At 44.7% G+C, this 17,900-nt stretch overlaps 1 protein-coding gene across 4 annotated transcripts in view; it reads right to left on the bottom strand.

Moving 5' to 3' along the window:
* Window positions 1–8,073, bottom strand: part of ank2b (ankyrin 2b, neuronal) — a 240,610-nt gene extending 232,537 nt beyond the window's left edge. For 2 of the 4 annotated variants that reach the window (XM_065025545.1, XM_065025546.1), the window contains exon 1: window positions 7,603–8,070. In XM_065025545.1, the coding sequence (XP_064881617.1) occupies window positions 7,603–7,698 (96 nt within the window). In that variant the 5' untranslated portion in view covers window positions 7,699–8,070. Of the gene's footprint in view, window positions 1–7,602 lie in introns of all 4 variants that reach the window. The other 2 variants (XM_065025544.1, XM_065025547.1) reach the window with 2 other exon arrangements.
* Between the last annotated feature and the right edge of the window lie 9,827 nt (window positions 8,074–17,900).

Here is a 17,900-nt window from a genome sequence, read left to right as displayed (position 1 = left end):
GGTTCCCACACGATGCTATTGATCGTTGTTAGTGCATTCCGTAACATTGAACTCCCCTTAACATACCGCACCGTTCTCCACGTACACACACGCACGCACACACACTACAGCCGTCAGCTCTCAAGAGGGGGCAGAGCAAAGGCATTCTACGAATGTGAGAGATGTTCGGAACATTGTGCCTTGGGGGGTGGGTTAAATAGCCACTTTGATCGCACACCAACACAAATATGCTATTAGTGGTAACCCACAGGTCTCTGTGAATACATGAGTGGAAGAACAGGGTAGGAGCAAGCAGCAGACAGTAATATAGTGAATGTGAAGTGAATGGAAGTGAATGTGAAGTGAATGTGCCTCATAGAGGAAGCCCACATTAGACCTCACCTTCACCCATAACGGTATTCATCATAATCATCGTCATCCTCTTCATCTCACATCCCTTCATCCCATTGTCTAACCTGGGGTTTACCCCAGAATACTGTTTTATAGGACAATATTATTTGATTATTTTCATTCATTGCTCAGATGTTTTACTTTGGTCCAGTCTTTCTCCTACCTAAATGATTTAGGCTTCAATTGGTTTCAATTTCAATATTGGCGCCAGGGGTCCTGGATGTTGCTTTGGGGGCCTTCGGAGCCCCACCTAGAAATAACATTGGTCTGACGTTGTCCTAACTGACCCTCTGTTGCGGTCTCTCGCCCGCTCGCTCTTTGATCTTTCCATCACGTCAGTTTCAGAGTCATCATGCCTATTTCACACCTCACAGACAACTGGTCATCTCCTAGAATAGGAGGCCCACTGTATTTTTTATATTTTTTATTGAACCTTTATTTAATAAGGAGAGAGCGAGAGAGGGAGAGAAATAGAGGAATGAATGGAGGGACGGACGGATGAATGAACCAATGAATGAATGAAACCCGATACCCACCTACCAGCTCTTTGCCATCAGTGGCATACTCAGTGGTATTGAAAATAGAGTGCGTGCTCCCTAATACTATATGAACGAGCAGCTCTCACTGTGTGTTCATAACCAAGGCTTGAGGAGTAACAGCACCACCACTTTAAACATTTTTGATTTTTTATTCACCTTTATTTAACCAGGTAGGCTAGTTGAGAACAAGAACTCATTTACAACTGTGACCTGGCCAAGATAAAGCAAAGCAGTGCGACACAAACAACAACAAAAAGTTACGCATGGGAATAAACAAACGTACAATCAATAATACAATAGAGAAAGTCATATACAGTGTGTGCAAATGAGTTAGGATAAGGGGGGTGAGGCTATAAATAGGCCATAGTGGCAAATTTATTACAGTATGGCAAATTAAACACTGGGGTGATAGATGTGCAGAAGATGAGTGTGCAAGTAGAGATACTGGGGTGCAAAGGAGAAAAATAAATCAAATAAATAATATGTTGAGGTGGTAGTTGGATGGGCTATTTACAGATTGGCTATGTACAGGTGCAGTGATCTGTGAGCTGCTCTGACAGCTGGTGCTTAAAGCTAGTGAGTGAGATATGAGTCTCCAGCTTCAGTGATTTTTGCAGTTCATTCCAGTCATTGGCAGCAGAGAACTGGAAGGAAAGGCGGCCGAAGGAGGAATTGGTTTTGGGGGTGACCAGTGAAATATACCTGCTGGAGCGAGTGATGCTATGGGTGGGTGCTGCTATGGTGACCAGTGAGCTGAGATAAAGCGGGGCTTTACCTAGCAACAACTTATAGATGACCTGGAGCCAGTGGGTTTGGCGACGGATATAAAGCGAGGGTCAGCCAACGAGAGCATACAGGTCGCAGTGGTGGGTAGTATATGGGGCTTTGGTGACAAAACGGATGGCACTGTGATAGACTGCATCGAATTTGCTGAGTAGAGTGTTGGAGGCTATTTTGTAAATGACATCGCCGAAGTCAAGGATCGGTAATATATTTAGTTTCACAAGGGTATGTTTGGCAGCATGAGTGAAGGACGCTTTGCTGCGAAATAGGAAGCCAATTCTAGATTTAACTTTGGATTGGAGATGTTTGATGTGAGTCTGGAAGGAGAGTTTACAGTCTAACCAGACACCTAGGTATTTGTAGTTGTCCACATATTCTAAGGCAGAACCGTCCTGAGTAGTGATGCTGGACCGGTGGGTAGGTGTGGGCAGCGATCGGTTGAAGAGCATGCATTTAGTTTTGCTTGCAGTTAAGAGCAGTTGGAGGCCACGGAAGGAGAGTTGTATGGCATTGAAGCTCGTCTGGAGGTTAGTTAACACAGTGTCTAAAGAAGGACCAGAAGTATACAGAATGGTGTCGTCTAGGTAGAGGTGGATCTGAGAATCACCAGCAGCAAGAGCGACATCACTGATGTATATAGAGAAAAGAGTCGGCCCAAGGATTGAACCCTGTGGCACACCCATAGAGACTGCCCCATGAGACAAGAGTAAAGCTGGGTACTCTTAACACTCAGCAGTGGTATATACCACACATGATATGACGAGTGAGTATGTGTCATCTTCAACAAACCTGTCACACCCTATGCTAATGTCTGCACCATTTTTAGTAACTTTCAGGCTAGTCGAGGCGCATTAACATAATGTCATAGGACAAGGGACAATCAAAGCATTTTTGCTGCACATCTGATGATATATAGCCAGGATTCTGATGAGGATGAAACAGTAAAGATAAGGAAGACCAAAGGAAAAAAATGCATGCACATTGTAATTTGCACCTTATTACCGTGCCGTGCACCGTACATCATCTTGGCAACTGCTAAACTCAGAATGAAATGCTTTGTCATATCCACAGATTGGAGAGACACAGGAGGGAGCACACAGGGCTCCGGCCGCAGTAGAGAGAATGAACCCTTGAGCAAAGCACTTTACCCTGAGTCTGAACTCACTAAAGCTCCCGAAATATGGTCCAAACACGCAACCGTAGCATACGACGCAGTCTCCCTCACGTCTCCTTGGATACGCTGCATTAGGCGAGCTGGAGACCAAAAACACAGATAATGACGTGACTGAAAAATGGCCCAGTCAGAAAGTATGGCCTCACACACTGATAAAATATACACACAAGCATTGACACATAAACCCACACTCGTAGCATGGGTATGGGGTCCACTGTGCACACATATGTGGAGTCCACTGAGCACACACACCCACACAAACACACACATGTGTACACATAGTGGCAACTGCAGAGGGAAGCATGACTTTGCAAAACATCTACAGGGCAAAAAGAGAGGTAATGAGAGAGAGAAAGAGAGAGATATTCACTTTATATATTATCTACCTCACTTGCTTTGGCAATGTTAACACATGTTTCCCATGCCAATAAAGCCCTTGAATTGAATTGAATTGAGAGAGAGCGAGAGAGAGAGAGAGAGAGAGAGAGAGAGAGAGAGAGGGGGAGAGCGAGACAGAGAGATACAGACAGAGACAGAGAGAGAGAGAGCGAGAGAGAGAGAGAGAGAGAGAGAGAGCGAGAGAGAGAGAGACAGAGAGAGACAAGGAGAGAGACAGGGACAAAGAGAGAGAGAGAGAGAGAGAGAGAGAGAGTGTATTCACTAATTTAACCTGACACACAGCAGCACTGTTCTGTCTATAGCACACCTGTCTGTCTGCACTCAAAAACTCTCTGACAAAATAGTTATTCCGATGATTATTGGGCTCAACTCCATCTGGAAAAGGGTCGGTTTCTATTTGCATTATGAAAAGACCTTATCCAATTAGACTGACAGGAATTGAAATGGAATAGACCCTAACTCTGATCGAAAAACATGTCTTTGATCTTAATGACTGTTACGTTATAGCATACACCAATGCTATTCCATAAGAGCGTCTGCTAAATGACTTAAATGTAATGTAAATGTCACGACTCCCTCCTCTCCTTGTTCGGGCAGCGCTCGGCGGGCGACGTCACCGGCCTTCTAGCCATCGCCGCTCCACCTTTCATTTTCCATTTGTTTGGTCTTGTTTTCCCGCACACCTGGTTTACATCCCCTCATCACTCTGCATGTATATTATCCTCTGTTCCCCCCCATGTCTGTGTGTGTAATTGTTCGTTACGTTTATTGTGTGACGCGTCAGGCTGTTATTTTCCGGGTATTGTTTTGAACCCGTGGTATTGTATTGTTGTACATCATTTTGTGTGACCAGTGCGCTATTTGCTTTTGCCTTCGGCTGGAGTGTTGTGACGCTGTTCGTCCGACTGATTTGCTTCTGCCAATTAAAGTGTGCCTGTTCACTCATCTCTGCTCTCCTGCACCTGACTCCAGTTGACCAGTCTGACACATGTTCTCTGAGTTTTGGGCAACTGGAGATATTGCAAATACAGCTGATGTTCCATAACTGATTGTCAACCTGTTATGTATTTATTATGTTAAATAATGCATGGGAAGAAATATAATCCAAAGTAGTATTTATTTATTCCACATGGCAGTCTATGTAGCGGTCATGTTTAAAGACTGTGGCTGAGTGAGACGGGACATAGAGACCATGCTGCGACTGTTCTCTCGTGTCCCTGGTGGCTGTGTGGGGTGGTGACTGGTGGTGGGATCTGCGTTCCGCTAAAAGCATGAATCGACTCTGAGATTTCAATGACATCGTTTCAAAAGACGTCTTGAGGTGAGATACAGACAAGGCTGTACCCTTAACCTCGCTCTCTCTCTCTCTCTCTCTTTCCCTCCCTCTCCCTATCCATTCTCATCCATCACTCCCCCCCCACTTCCATTCCCTTTCTCATTTCTCTCCATCCATCCTTATCAATCATGTATGCCTTTCTCTAGCTCCTTCCCATTCTTCTCATCAATTAGCCACTGAGGAAATGAAATCAGATTGGCTGCTATGGCGACCACTGCAAAACAACCGCCTTCTTTTCGAAAATAATTGATCCAGCATCACCAACACAATGATATTACCACACTCATCATAAGATATCTATCACGCTGTCGCCCCCTTGCCCTTGCCTCCTCTCTGTCCCCTTGTTTTATCTTTCAGGCTCTTTCTCTCTACCCCCCCCCCCCCCCCACACACACACACACACACACACACACACACGCCGCACACATACGTCGCACACATGTGCATGCACACACTCACACACATCACACATGTCACTGAGGCCATGTCCGGATTTTGTCACAATCTGGCCTTAACCGAGCCGGAAAGAGTGGCAGATGTCCTCCACATGAACAGATCTGGTGACAAACGTCTTTTACCTCCCTCTTCCGCCCATCCCATCCCCTGTCAGACAATCCTACTCATGGTGTTAAACGACCTACCATAGGGCCCTGGGTATAGGTACACCCATTACAATAAATGAATAAGAACAGTCTTATAGTATTTCTAAATGTGTGTGTCTGAGGGTGTGAGTGCGTGTGCATGCATGCACCAGTACTGGCATGGTGCATGTGTCCATGTGTGTGTGTGTGCTTGCCTGTGTGCTAGTGCGTAATCCCACTGCCATATTCTCGACAGACTGCTCTGCCAAACAATCTGCTGCCATGGTGCTGGACAACTGTGCCTGCCCCCTGGGTGACACTGTGCCAGTTTCTCTCTCTCTCTCTCTCTCTCTCTCTCTCTCCAGTCTCTCTCTCTCTCTCTCTCTCTCTCTCTCTCTCTCTCTCTCTCTCTCTCTCTCTCTCTCTCTCTCTCTCTCTCTCTCTCTCTCTCTCTCTCTCTCTCTCTCTCTCTCTCTCTCTCTCTCTCTCTCTCTCTCTCTCTCTCTCTCTCTCTCTCTCTCTCTCTCTCTCTCTCTCTCTCTCTCTCTCTCTCTCTCTCTCTCTCTCTCTCTCTCTCTCTCTCTCTCTCTCTCTCTCTCTCTCTCTCTCTCTCTCTCTCTCTCTCTCTCTCTCTCTCTCTCTCTCTCTCTCTCTCTCTCTCTCTCTCTCTCTCTCTCTCTCTCTCTCTCTCTCTCTCTCTCTCTCTCTCTCTCTCTCTCTCTCTCTCTCTCTCTCTCTCAGCATCACACTGTACTATACAGCAGGCAGCCTCACAGAGACCTAATGATAGAACAGAGAGACGATTAATATTCCATTATCTGTCATATTTACAGGCTCAGTGATTTTGTGTCATGTTTGTACACAAAATCCCATTGTCAAACTATCTTTGACAATCACACTCCCATAGGCAGCAATTAACACAGAAGGTCTAGTTCAGGCCCACTGAACTAAGCATGTGACATAATAGTAATGTCAATAAATAGCCACGCTTCTTGTTCGCATTGTTGTCATTGCATGTCATTTCACTATACCTTACTTTTAAAAGGTTGTTCCAAATAACAGACAATGTCGAAAGGCAACTAAAACCAGATGCACTTCCGCAAAGCCCTCCATCTCAGCCCTCAGCACAAAACTCTGGCTCCCAGGACACATGACATCAATGTTTCATGCCATAACTGCTTGTGGCGATCACTGACTAGTGGCGATCACTGACACTTTGGGGTGAGCTATTTGTGATAAGTTCAAAGGTTACCACCCTTTCTAGTGACTTCTACTTGTTTGACAGTCTGTGGTCAGAGTGTAGGGCTGCAGGGCAGCCTATTTCAGCCCTACAATGTGTCGGCAATGAAAATGTTTTAGTCAAATATTACATTGTCGGGGCTTCCTGCGGTCAATTTGCTGTTTATAAATCATTTGTAAATATGTTCCGGGCCCCTGACCATCCGCTTAAGATGGTCACTCGATTCAGCGGCTTGCCGGCTGAATCTTGTTGATGGTCCCTGGGCTATAGGCTTGACATTCTTGCGTCTCTGTCACTCGGCAAAATAACGGGCTACACGACGTCACGGGCAAATTGCCAGCAAACCCTTTTTAGAACCAGTGACATTGATACCATGATAGACCTGTTTAGCAGACTCTAAATCTAAGCCTAAACAAATCCACTGTCCAAATGTCACCTGTAAACAACCATACACACTGTCCATGGAAAACGTGCATTTTGGATAGTTTGGCTGTCTGTTTTGGATGTGATGAATCTCCAACGAAAGGCATAGGCTAGCCTACTTGCAACGTGCAGAATCCTACAAATCACAATTAACACATTCCTTAGTCGAGGAGGGAGTACATTGTACAGTGTAGCACCTAACAGCCATTAGCGGTTCTGGGGGGGGCAGTGCTCCTGTGCCAACAATTTTGGACCCCCTTGTGGCCCCCCTAAATGTGGAGTATGAAATCATTTTTACATAACTAATTTTTGCTATCTTTTTTTTACATCAGTTATTAGACAGAAAATGCAAATAAATTATTGAATGATTATGAACATGGTATTTTACCTGCTGATGCCTGCAATGCAGTGAAGACATAGTGACAACATTAACATCTAATGTAACTGGCCCCTCTAACAGTACAACTTGCCCCAGCTTGGCCACCCCCAGTTGAAATGGTCTAGAACCGCCACTGCTAACAACCACTGACACTCAACACTAATATTGCAACAAATAAACTGTAAGACAACTTTGTTTTCGACTGCACTCGAGCCGAGCACCTTGAGGATTTGGTAACCAGGGGAACGCCTTCACCCTACCATCCTCACGCGAGCTATTCCACGTCAACCACGAGGATACATTTCAATAACGTTGTTTCTTGCAACAACTTAGGGCTAAATCCGCGTATACAACCCACCTGACGGGTGTTGGTGGTGGGCTCTTCATTCGCAGTGGGCGACGGTGTCGCTCCTTCAATCGATGCTGGAGTGACTGGGTCAGGAGAAGAAGCCATGTTCCAGTCTCATTCACAAGCCGTTCTTGCTGTCACGTTTCTCGGGTCTCTTTACCATTCAGTCCTGGTGCAGCCGTCGAGACCGTGGATGCACTGTCAACGTCCCAGGCCGAAAACTTGAGTATCTGTCCGGACTTACAATCTAGGTGCTGTCTCCCATACGTCCTGTGCGGTTGCTCGTTTTCAGCGTGAAGTAGAGTCGGTGCCCAGTCGAGTCTATTCAAATGACGTTTTCCGAAGTGTGTGTGTGTGTGTGTGTGTGTGTGTGTGTGTGTGTACTTCTGGGCGCGCGATGCAGCAGCACAAGCTCTCCCTCGCCAGCCACTGCCACTATTTTGTCAGAGATTTCTTGTTTCTGCCACTCACCCCTCTCCACTTCTCGTTCTGTCAACGCTGCTCTGCCTTGACTGGAGAAGAGGCTACAACGCTCGCGCACGCAAAACTGATCACAGAGAATCTGATCACAGAGAATCTGATCACAGCTGGGAGTGAGTTAGAATAGTTTAATAGCAAGCTGTGCCTGTGACATATTTCAAAATCATATTCAGCTCGCTCTGTATGGCGAGGGAATACACCAATCAATCCTAACATAAATTCATGCAGCTGCATCATTTTTGTTGCGCCAACAAACAAAGCAAACGTGTTATGCCCTTTCCGTCAATGTCAAAATATGCGCACATAGCTGACTGCACAGTCAATGTGACAAACATTTTGTATTCACTCGCGCTGAAGCCTTTTATCCATATGAATAAATTCAAGGAGAGAGTTGACTTCATTTTGGCTGAACATCAGCTGGGTCAATAATTTGTGTGGCACTTGGCAGTGCGACTTACATCAGCAGTATTGGTCTACTGCAGAGTCTCTAAGAAAGAGCTGGAATACAAGACAAAAACACCCCATATACCTGCATGCACTATTCTATTACTGAAACATGTATTTTATGACTGGGCCTATAAGGTACATGGGGGTTGGGTAACTCAAGAAGGTCAGCCTCAGCCTCTCAACCCCCAATTTGTCACTGGGGACACTGAATGGGTGGGGGGCTGGTGTCCCAGCTGGTGACCGTTTTTTTTGGTCAGGGACCTAGCAAGGGGTAGTTACATTGACAGGCCTCTCTCTCCCTTCGCCAATGTGAAAGTGTCAGAGGCAGGGGGATGGGCAGTACCCTAACGCTATAGTGTACATAGAGGAAGATGAGAGATGATCCCGCCCCTATCACCAGTAACGGAGACAGATGGACATGTAGGTTACGTTATGTATGTGTGTGTTGAACACGAGCTGAGGGCAATAGATTACACGGTAAAACTAAATATTATTAAGTAACTGGTTCCACAGACTTTTTTTTTTTTTTGGTTTATTCAACTTTTGGTCAAAGTGTTACCCGAATTCAAAGGAAAACGCCACCCCAAAACAATGTTTTGGTATTTGTTTCATTAATCCATTGTTGGAATAAACCCTATTCGCACGGGACGAGTAGTATGAGAGACAGTTAATTATGTAATTATTACCACAGACTGTCCGTTATTCCAGAGGACGATTCGGACGGGATTAGTTTATCCAAACTGCCCTCTGTAATTAATTATTTATTTTTCAATAAATTGACAGTTATGCCGGAAGCCTGGAGTTTTTTTTTCTAGGAGTGAAGATATTTCAATAAATCCATGCGATAACAGGGCTACACCGATACGCTTGGAGCTTGGTTCCCACGTTTCTAAACCATACCAAACCCTACGATTTGAATTGTGGAAGCGTGATCATAATCAGTAGGATGTTTTAGTGATCCGCAGCAGATGTCCTAAATGCCACGCAGCCTTCGGGTGTGAGCTAAACAGTGCACTTGCACTTGAGATGCTTTTTAAAGCTATGGATGAGAAAGTGAATTTATCATTTCCAAACGTCTAGGTCAGTTGTATGCTGTATGCTGCTTTGCCATCTATTAACAGCAAGGGTTACACTAAATAGTCCAAATATGTTTTACTGGTGCATTTGGCAATATTGAATTAATATGCACAAAACATATAAATAAAAGCATTAACTGTGAAAGGTGATACATGTAGACCCTTCATATAGGCTATGCAGAGCAATTTATCAAATCAGTTATTGTTTTCTCTCAAAACACAGGGATGTCGATTTTCACGGTATTATTATTATCAGAGGACCTTGGAGTTCGACAAAAAAAAACAGTAGGTAGTTTTGTCTGGAATTGTTACTGTCCTACCATGTAAAAATTACTGCCATGGCAGATTCGAACGCGCACATAATTACATTACCCCACCACCCCCAGTAAAACGAATCCCTTCCGAATAGGGCTATAGTCCAAAAATGTTTTGCTTGTCAGCAATCAAGTTATGTAACTTTCAAAATACAGAAATCATCCCCTATGACGCAAAACGCATCACACCGGGATGATTTCTGTATGTTTTTTGTTGTTGTTGCTCTACGACCCCCACAATCTTGGGACTTGTCTGAAGTCAGTACAGCCGAAGCGTCTTTACAGGTTGGGCTACAAGACTGTCTGAAGGTCCCGGAAAGTATGTATGTATATAAACTCATCAAAAAAATTTACTTCCATTTTCAGGACCCAGTCTTTCAAAGATTAATCATAAAAATACAAATAACTTCACAGATCCTCATTGTAAAGAGTTTAAACACTGTTTCCCATGCTTGTTAGCGCACAGATGGTAGGCAATTAAGGTCACAGTTATGAAAACTTAAGACACTAAAGAGGCCTTTCTACTGACTCTGAAAACACCAAAAGAAAGATGCCCAGGATCCCTGCTCATCTGCGTGAACGTGCCTTAGGCATGCTGCAAGGAGGCATGAGGACTGCAGATGTGGCCAGGGAAATAAATTGCAATGTCTGTACTGTGAGATGCCTAAGATAGAGCTACGGGGAGACAGGACGGACAGCTGATCGTCCTCGCAGTGGCAGACCACAAGTAACCACACCTGCACAGGATCGGTACATCCGAACATCACACCTGCAGGACAGGTACAGGATAGCAACAACAACTGCCCTCGTTACACCAGGAACACACTATCCCTCCATCAGTGCTCAGACTGTCCACAATAGGCTGAGAGATGCTGGACTGAGGGCTTGTAGGCCTGTTGTAAGGCAGGTCCTCACCAGACATCACCGGCAACAACATCACCTATGGGCACAAACCCATCGTCGCTGGACCAGACAGGACTGGCAAAAAGTACTCTTCACTGACGAGTCACGGTTTTGTCTCACCAGGGGTGATGGTCGGATTCGCGTTTATCATCGAAGGAATGAGCGTTACACCGAGGCCTGTACTCTGGAGCGGGATCGATTTGGAGGTGGAGGGTCCGTCATGGTCTGTGGTGGTGTGTCACAGCATCATCTGACTGAGCTTGTTGTCATTGCAGGAAATCTCAACACTGTGCGTTACAGGGAAGACATCCTCTTCCCTCATGTGCTACCCTTCCTGCAGGCTGCTCCTGACATGACCCTCCAGCATGACAATGCCACCAGCCATACTGCTCATTCTGTGCGTGATTTCCTGCAAGACAGGAATGTCAGTGTTCTGCCATGGCCAGCGAAGAGCCCGGATCTCAATCCCAATGAGCACGCCTGAGACCTGTTGGATCGGCCATTCCCCCCAGAAATGTCCGGGAACTTGCAGGTGCCTTGGTGGAAGAGTGGGGTAGCATATCACAGTAAGAACTGGCAAATCTGGTGCAGTCCATGAGGAGGAGATGCACTCCAATACTTAATGCAGCTGGTGGCCACACCAGATACTGACTGTTACTTTTGATTTTGACCCCTCATTTGTTCAGGGATACATTATTAAATTTCTGTTAGTCACATGTCTGTGGAACTTGTTCAGTTTAGGTCTCAGTTGTTGAATCTGTTATATTCATACAAATATTTACACATGTTATGTTTGCTGAAAATAAACGCAGTTGACAGTGAGAGGACGTTTATTTTTTTTCTGAGTTTATAATGGGTTAAATACATATTTAAAAAAATTACAATTTATTTTTCCTGACCATTCCTATGTCTCTCAGATATATGACAGACACTTCAGAACCAACTTAAACAAATCTACTTTGAAACAAAAGTATACACCTCACACACTTGGTTACGGGCTTTAGCAAAAAAAGAAGACACCTGTAACATTTCAGATATAGAGTTGAAATGTATTACATTTTGAGTTTGCATCCCAAAATTGCACTTTATATACAGTAGTTTGAACAGATACAAACCAGTATTTGGTTTGTCCTTCCAAAACATCCATTACAAAGTCACACATTATCGTATGCATGCCATATCAGACACAAATACTCTCCATCCAACACATGTACCAAATAACATACTATCTTCCTAAGGCTCCCTCCGGGGTGTGTTGTTGTGAGGAGTGTGTTTTTCCTGTGCAGCAGTCACCTGGTAACTCCTGTTGTGATGGAAAATGTGGAAGTGATGCGATGTGTACTTCCTCTCTAAAGGAAGGATCTTAATCTTTCACTGCCATGTGTGTGTGTGTGTGTGCGTGCGTGTGCGTGTGTGTGTGTGTGTGTGTGTGTGTTGATTCAGATGATTCCGATCTCTGAGCTTAGCTGTGGATGGGCCTCTGATTTCACCCTCTCTGAGCCTAAAGTATTTGTGCATGTGTGTGTGTGTGTATTGATTCAGATCTCTGAAGTTTTCCGTGGACAGGTGGATGGATTCTGCATGCCCAATTTAACTCTCTCTGAGTTTTACAGATTGAATACGTTTTTTTCTGTTTAGCATTGCGAATCACATCCCTTACAGAGCATTGGAAAAATACTTTCAACACGACTGTTGATGGCTCACTGCATTGGCAGAAACACATGTTGAAAGATAGGAACAAAGATGGGAACTGTATCAGTCTCGGGACCGCATTGACACCTTCTCTCTCTTTTCCTCTCTTAAATCTCAGCACACTTCCCCCAATATATTTTGTTTTCTTCCTCTCCACTCCATCACTCTCTTATATATGAGCCACATCTGTATCGAGCAAAATGATAATATAGGAATAAGGTGGAATCATATTACACAGGCTCCGACACCTGCCACATGTGGCAGGCGCTACAGTCCATTACGGATTACAGCCATGACCTGCGCAACAATGCCTCTCAGACAAACTCAACGCATTTTATGCACGCTTCGACAATAACAACACCGTGCCATGCGTGAGGGCCCCCACCGACTCAGAGGACTGGGTGAACTTGTTCTCTGGGACCGATGTGAGTAAGGACTTTAATCTGGCGGTATTCCAGGGCGTGTTCTCAGAGAATGCGCAGAACAGCTAGCAGGCATGTTCATGGTCATTTTCAACTTGCTCATCGTCACCAAGCTTAGGACCCTGGGACTGAACACCTCCCTCTGCAATTGAATCCTGGACTTCCTGACGGGCCGACCCCAGGGGATGAAGGTAGGCAACATCACCTCCGCCGCACTGGCCCTCAACACGGGGGCCCCACAGGGAGTGTACAGAATCACTTCTGTACTCCTTGTTCACTCACAATTGCATGGCCAAGCACGACTCCAACACCATCAAGTTTGCTGACGACACGACAGTGGTAGGCCTGATCACTGGCGACGATGAGACAGCCTACAGGGAGGAGGTCAGTGACCTGGTGGTGTGGTGCTGGGACAACAACCTCTCCCCTTAACATCAGTAAGATCAAGGAGCTGATCATAGACTACAGGAAACAGGGGGGCACACCCACAGCCACATCGACTGGGCTGCAGTGGAATGGGTCTAGAGCTTCAAGTTCCTTGGTGTCCAAATTACTAAGGCCTTAAAATGATCCAGACACATGCACACAGTCGTGAAGAAGGCGCGACAGCGCCTATTCCCCCTCAGGAGGTTGAAAAAGTTTGGCATGGGCTAGCAAATCCTCAAAAGGTTTAAGTTCATTGAGAGCATCTTGACTGGCCACATCACTGCTTTGTATGGCAACAGCACCGCCCTCGATTGCATGGTGCTACAGAGGATGATGTAGACAGCCCAGTACATCACTGGGGCTGAGCTCCCTTCCATCCAGGACCTCTATATCAGGTGGTGTGAAAGGAATCGTTAAAGACTCCAGCGACCCAAGCCACAGACTGTTCTCTGTGCTTCCGCACGGCAAGCGGTACCGGTACATCAAATCTGACACCAACAGGCTCCTGAACAGCTTCTGTCCCCAAACCATAAGACTGCTAAATAGTTAACAACATGACCCCACGAACTGAGTTTCCCCTTGTATTTTATTTGTATTTTTGTGTCCCTATGTACACTCATAGGACTCTAAACATTGACGCACAGGGACACTCCAACACACACACACACACACTCTCACTTAATTTGCTCACACACACATAACATGCACACACATTAGTACTGACTCTACACACACGCACAGACACTCACGTACAATCATCATTTACGCTGCTGCTACTCTGTTTACCACATAGCCTGATGCCTCGTCACCTTACCGCTATGTGTGTTGGAGTGTCCATGTGAGTCAGTGTTTAGAGTCCTGTGAGTGTGCATAGAGACACAAAAATACAAATAAAATACAAGGGTCAACTCAGTCCGTGGGGTCATGTTGTTAACTATTTAGCAGTCTTATGGCTTCAGTGCCTTCTGAAAATATTCAGACCCCTTGACTTTTCCCACATTTTATTACGTTACAGCCTTATTCTAAAATGGATTAAATAAATCAATTTCCTCAGCAATCTACACACAACACCCCATAATGACAAAGCAAAAACAGGAGTTTGGACATTTCTGGAAATGTATTAAAAACAAAAAATAGAAATACCTTATTTACATAAGTATTCAGACCATTTGAGACTCGAAATTGAGCTCAGGTGCATCCTGTTTCCATTGATCATCCTTAAGATGTTTCTACAACTTAATTGAAGTCCACCTGTGGTAAATTCTATTGATTGGACATGATTTGGAAAGGCACACACCTGTCTATATGAGGTCCCACAGTTGACAGTGCATGTCACAGCAAAAACTAAGCCACGAGGTCGAAGGAATTGTCCGAAGAGCTCCGATACAGGATTGTGTTGAGACACAGATCTGGGGAAGGGTACCAAAACATTTCTGCAGCATTGAAGGTCCCCAAGAACACAGTGGCCTCCATCATTCTTAAATGGAAGAAGTTTGGAGCCACCAAGACTCTTCCTAGAGCTGGCCGCCCCGGCAAAACTGAGCAATTGGGGGAGAAGGCCCTAAGTCAGGGAGGTGACCAAGAACCCTATGGTCACTCTGACAGAGCTCCAGAGTTCCTCTGTTGAAATGGGAGAACCTTCCAGAAGGACAACCATCTCTGCAGCACCCTACCAATTAGGCCTTTATGGTTGAGAAGCCTGACGGAAGCCACTCCTCAGTACAAGGCAAGACAGCCCGCTTGGAGTTTGCCAAAAAGGCACCTAAAAACTCCCTGACAATGAGAAACAAGATTATCTGGTCTGATAAAACCAAGATTGAACTCTTTGGCCTGATAGCCAAGCGTCACGTCTGGAGGAAACCTGGCACCATCCCTACGGTGAAGCATGGTGGTGGCAGCATCATGCTGTAGGGATGTTTTTCAGGACTGGGAGGCTTGTTAGGATCGAGGCAAAGATGAACTGAGCAAAGTACAGAGAGATCCTTGATGAAAACCTGCTTCAGAGCACTCAGGACCTCAGACTGGGGCAAAGGTTCACATTCCAACAGGACAACAAGCCTAAGCACACCATTCCAACCTGATTGAGAGGATCTGCAGAGAAGAATGGGAGAAACTCACCAACAGCATGCTAAGACAAGCACCAAAGGTGCTTCAACAAAGTACTGAGTAAAGGGTCTGAATACTTGTGTAAATGTGATATTTCATTTATAATTTTTTAAAACTTTATTTGCTAAAATTTCTAAAAACCTGTTTTTACTTTGTCATTATGTAGATTGATTAGAAGGGGAAAAAACGATTCATATGGCTGTAGCATAACAAAATGTGGAAAAAGTCAAGGGGTCGGAATACTTTCCGAATGCACCGTATATCTACATCTTATCACTCCAGTATCCCTGCACATTGTAAGTATGTTCTTGGAACTGATCGTGTTCTTCTTATTAAAAAAATGTATTACTGCATTGTTGGATTTAGAGCTTGCAAGAAAGGATTCTAACTGCACCTGTGCATGTGAAATTAAAACTTGAAACTGAAACTTGAAACTTATATCACTGCTGAAATGTCAAAGGGTAACCCCCTCACTGATCAGTCAGGCTTCCCATTACGTCCCATTAAGTTTTCAATGAGATTCCATTCAGTCGTTTTCTCTACTGGGCTACATAGCCATTTGTAATACAGTATTTGGGATGCAGAATGAATGTTGGTAAGTCTAACTCATTCAGACAGCAGTGACCCTACAGAGGTTACAGGTGATTCTGCCCTCTGGCAATGGGAAGCAGGTAAATATATTCCCCTCCCAAGCCCCTACAGTTGTGTGTGCCCACACTACCTTGGGTATTCAGTGTACACGCACAGCACAGCACACAAACCCAAAACCAGACCCACTTCTGTCACTTTCGATCCAGGGGACTCATCAATGATGTCTGTATTGAGATCCATGTGTGTTAAAGAGTTTACGCTTCCATAAACACACACACACACACACACACACACACACACACACACACACACACACACACTTTCTCTCTCTATCCCATCCTCTCCTCTCTATCCCCAGGCCCATTGAGGTTATTCTGTAGTTAGACTGTGAGGGCACCTCAGTGTGATGCTCACTGACAGGTGAACTGAGTCATTCCAACCAACCACTATGTAAAAATAGACCCTGTACCATGCCTCTCTCTTTCTGCCCAGCTCACTGCATCAGATACTGTATATGGACACAGAACATGGAGGTCCTGAGATGGACATACATATTCTATAGGGGATGGACACACGTGTATAGTCCAATGGACAACATGCAGTATATTCAGGTGAGCTAATGGTTTTCTGCTCAAGTCTCATAATATTTCAGTGGATGAGAGCCGAGAGGTCTCTGTCTAGTCAATAAGGATTGATTGGTGCCTACATATCTCTCAGGAGTACCGAGACATCTCTCTTTCAGGTTAGGTCGTCCTTTCTATGGTTTCCTTCTCCCTTCTTGCTTTAAAGTATATTAGATAATCCATTACTCTTCCAAATATCTCTCTTGCCCCGTTACAGCATAAGACCCTGTCTATTGGGCTAATAATCCAATCAGGTCCCTCCATTAGAGTGTCAGACCCAGCTCTCTGGGCTAATAATCCAATCCATTTCTGCCTGTCGATCCTATTGCACCACAGAGGGGGAGATTCGGTAGTTGCCCCTAACCACTGATACAGGACTAGATAACGTGGTTCTCTACAATAATGGGATGGCCGCAAGACCAGGACTCAGAAGGAAAGGAAACAGTCAGCATTACCATGGACATTCCCATTATGCCTGGTTTTGACCTTCTGCAATCCCACCATGATTCGATCATATTCGTATGGTTATGATAGCCCGAAATGTACTTTTGTACATAGTGCTGTAATGACCACATCAATCTGTACAACGTCCAACCAGTCAGCACAGTAGGGAGTAGATAGCAGAATTGTAATTGGATATTAGGCATTGGGAGGACATAGGCTACTACATGCAGGGCTTAGCCACTGCAATATGAAACCCCAATACCTCCTGTGGCATCAGTCACTGGGGTGCCTCAAAGTGATTAATTTAACTTTGGACATTTGGAGTTGAAATTGATCCAGTTCAATGTCAGAGACCCAGGGGATTCTAGAGCTGTGGGGAGAATGTTGTACACTGTAAAAAAAAAAAAACATTTAAAAAATAACACAAATGTAGTTGTTTTAACTAATTATTAATAAGTAACTGGTTCCACAGCCTTTTTTGTTTTGTTTATTAAACTTTTCAGTCCAAGTGTTACCGTTGCCATTTCCTACAGTCAAATGACTTAGTGGCCTCACAGGTGGAATGTTATTAATATTTTTCTGAATTTCAGAATGAATTAACATTTTTTTTTTTTTACGTATAAAAAATCTGGTGTTTCTATGTCAAACGGTTTCATTATTGTTCAGTCTTCTGTGATGTACAGTACCAGTCAAACGTTTGGACACACCTACTCATTCAAGGGTTTTTCTTAATTTTTTACTGTTTTCTACATTGTAGAATAATAGTGAAGACCTCAAAACTAT

Source organism: Oncorhynchus nerka, linkage group LG12, assembly GCF_034236695.1.
Source record: "Oncorhynchus nerka isolate Pitt River linkage group LG12, Oner_Uvic_2.0, whole genome shotgun sequence".
Classification (NCBI taxonomy): domain Eukaryota; kingdom Metazoa; phylum Chordata; class Actinopteri; order Salmoniformes; family Salmonidae; genus Oncorhynchus; species Oncorhynchus nerka.
Note: the sequence above shows the minus strand (reverse complement) of the source record. Positions and strands in the feature narration are given on the sequence as shown.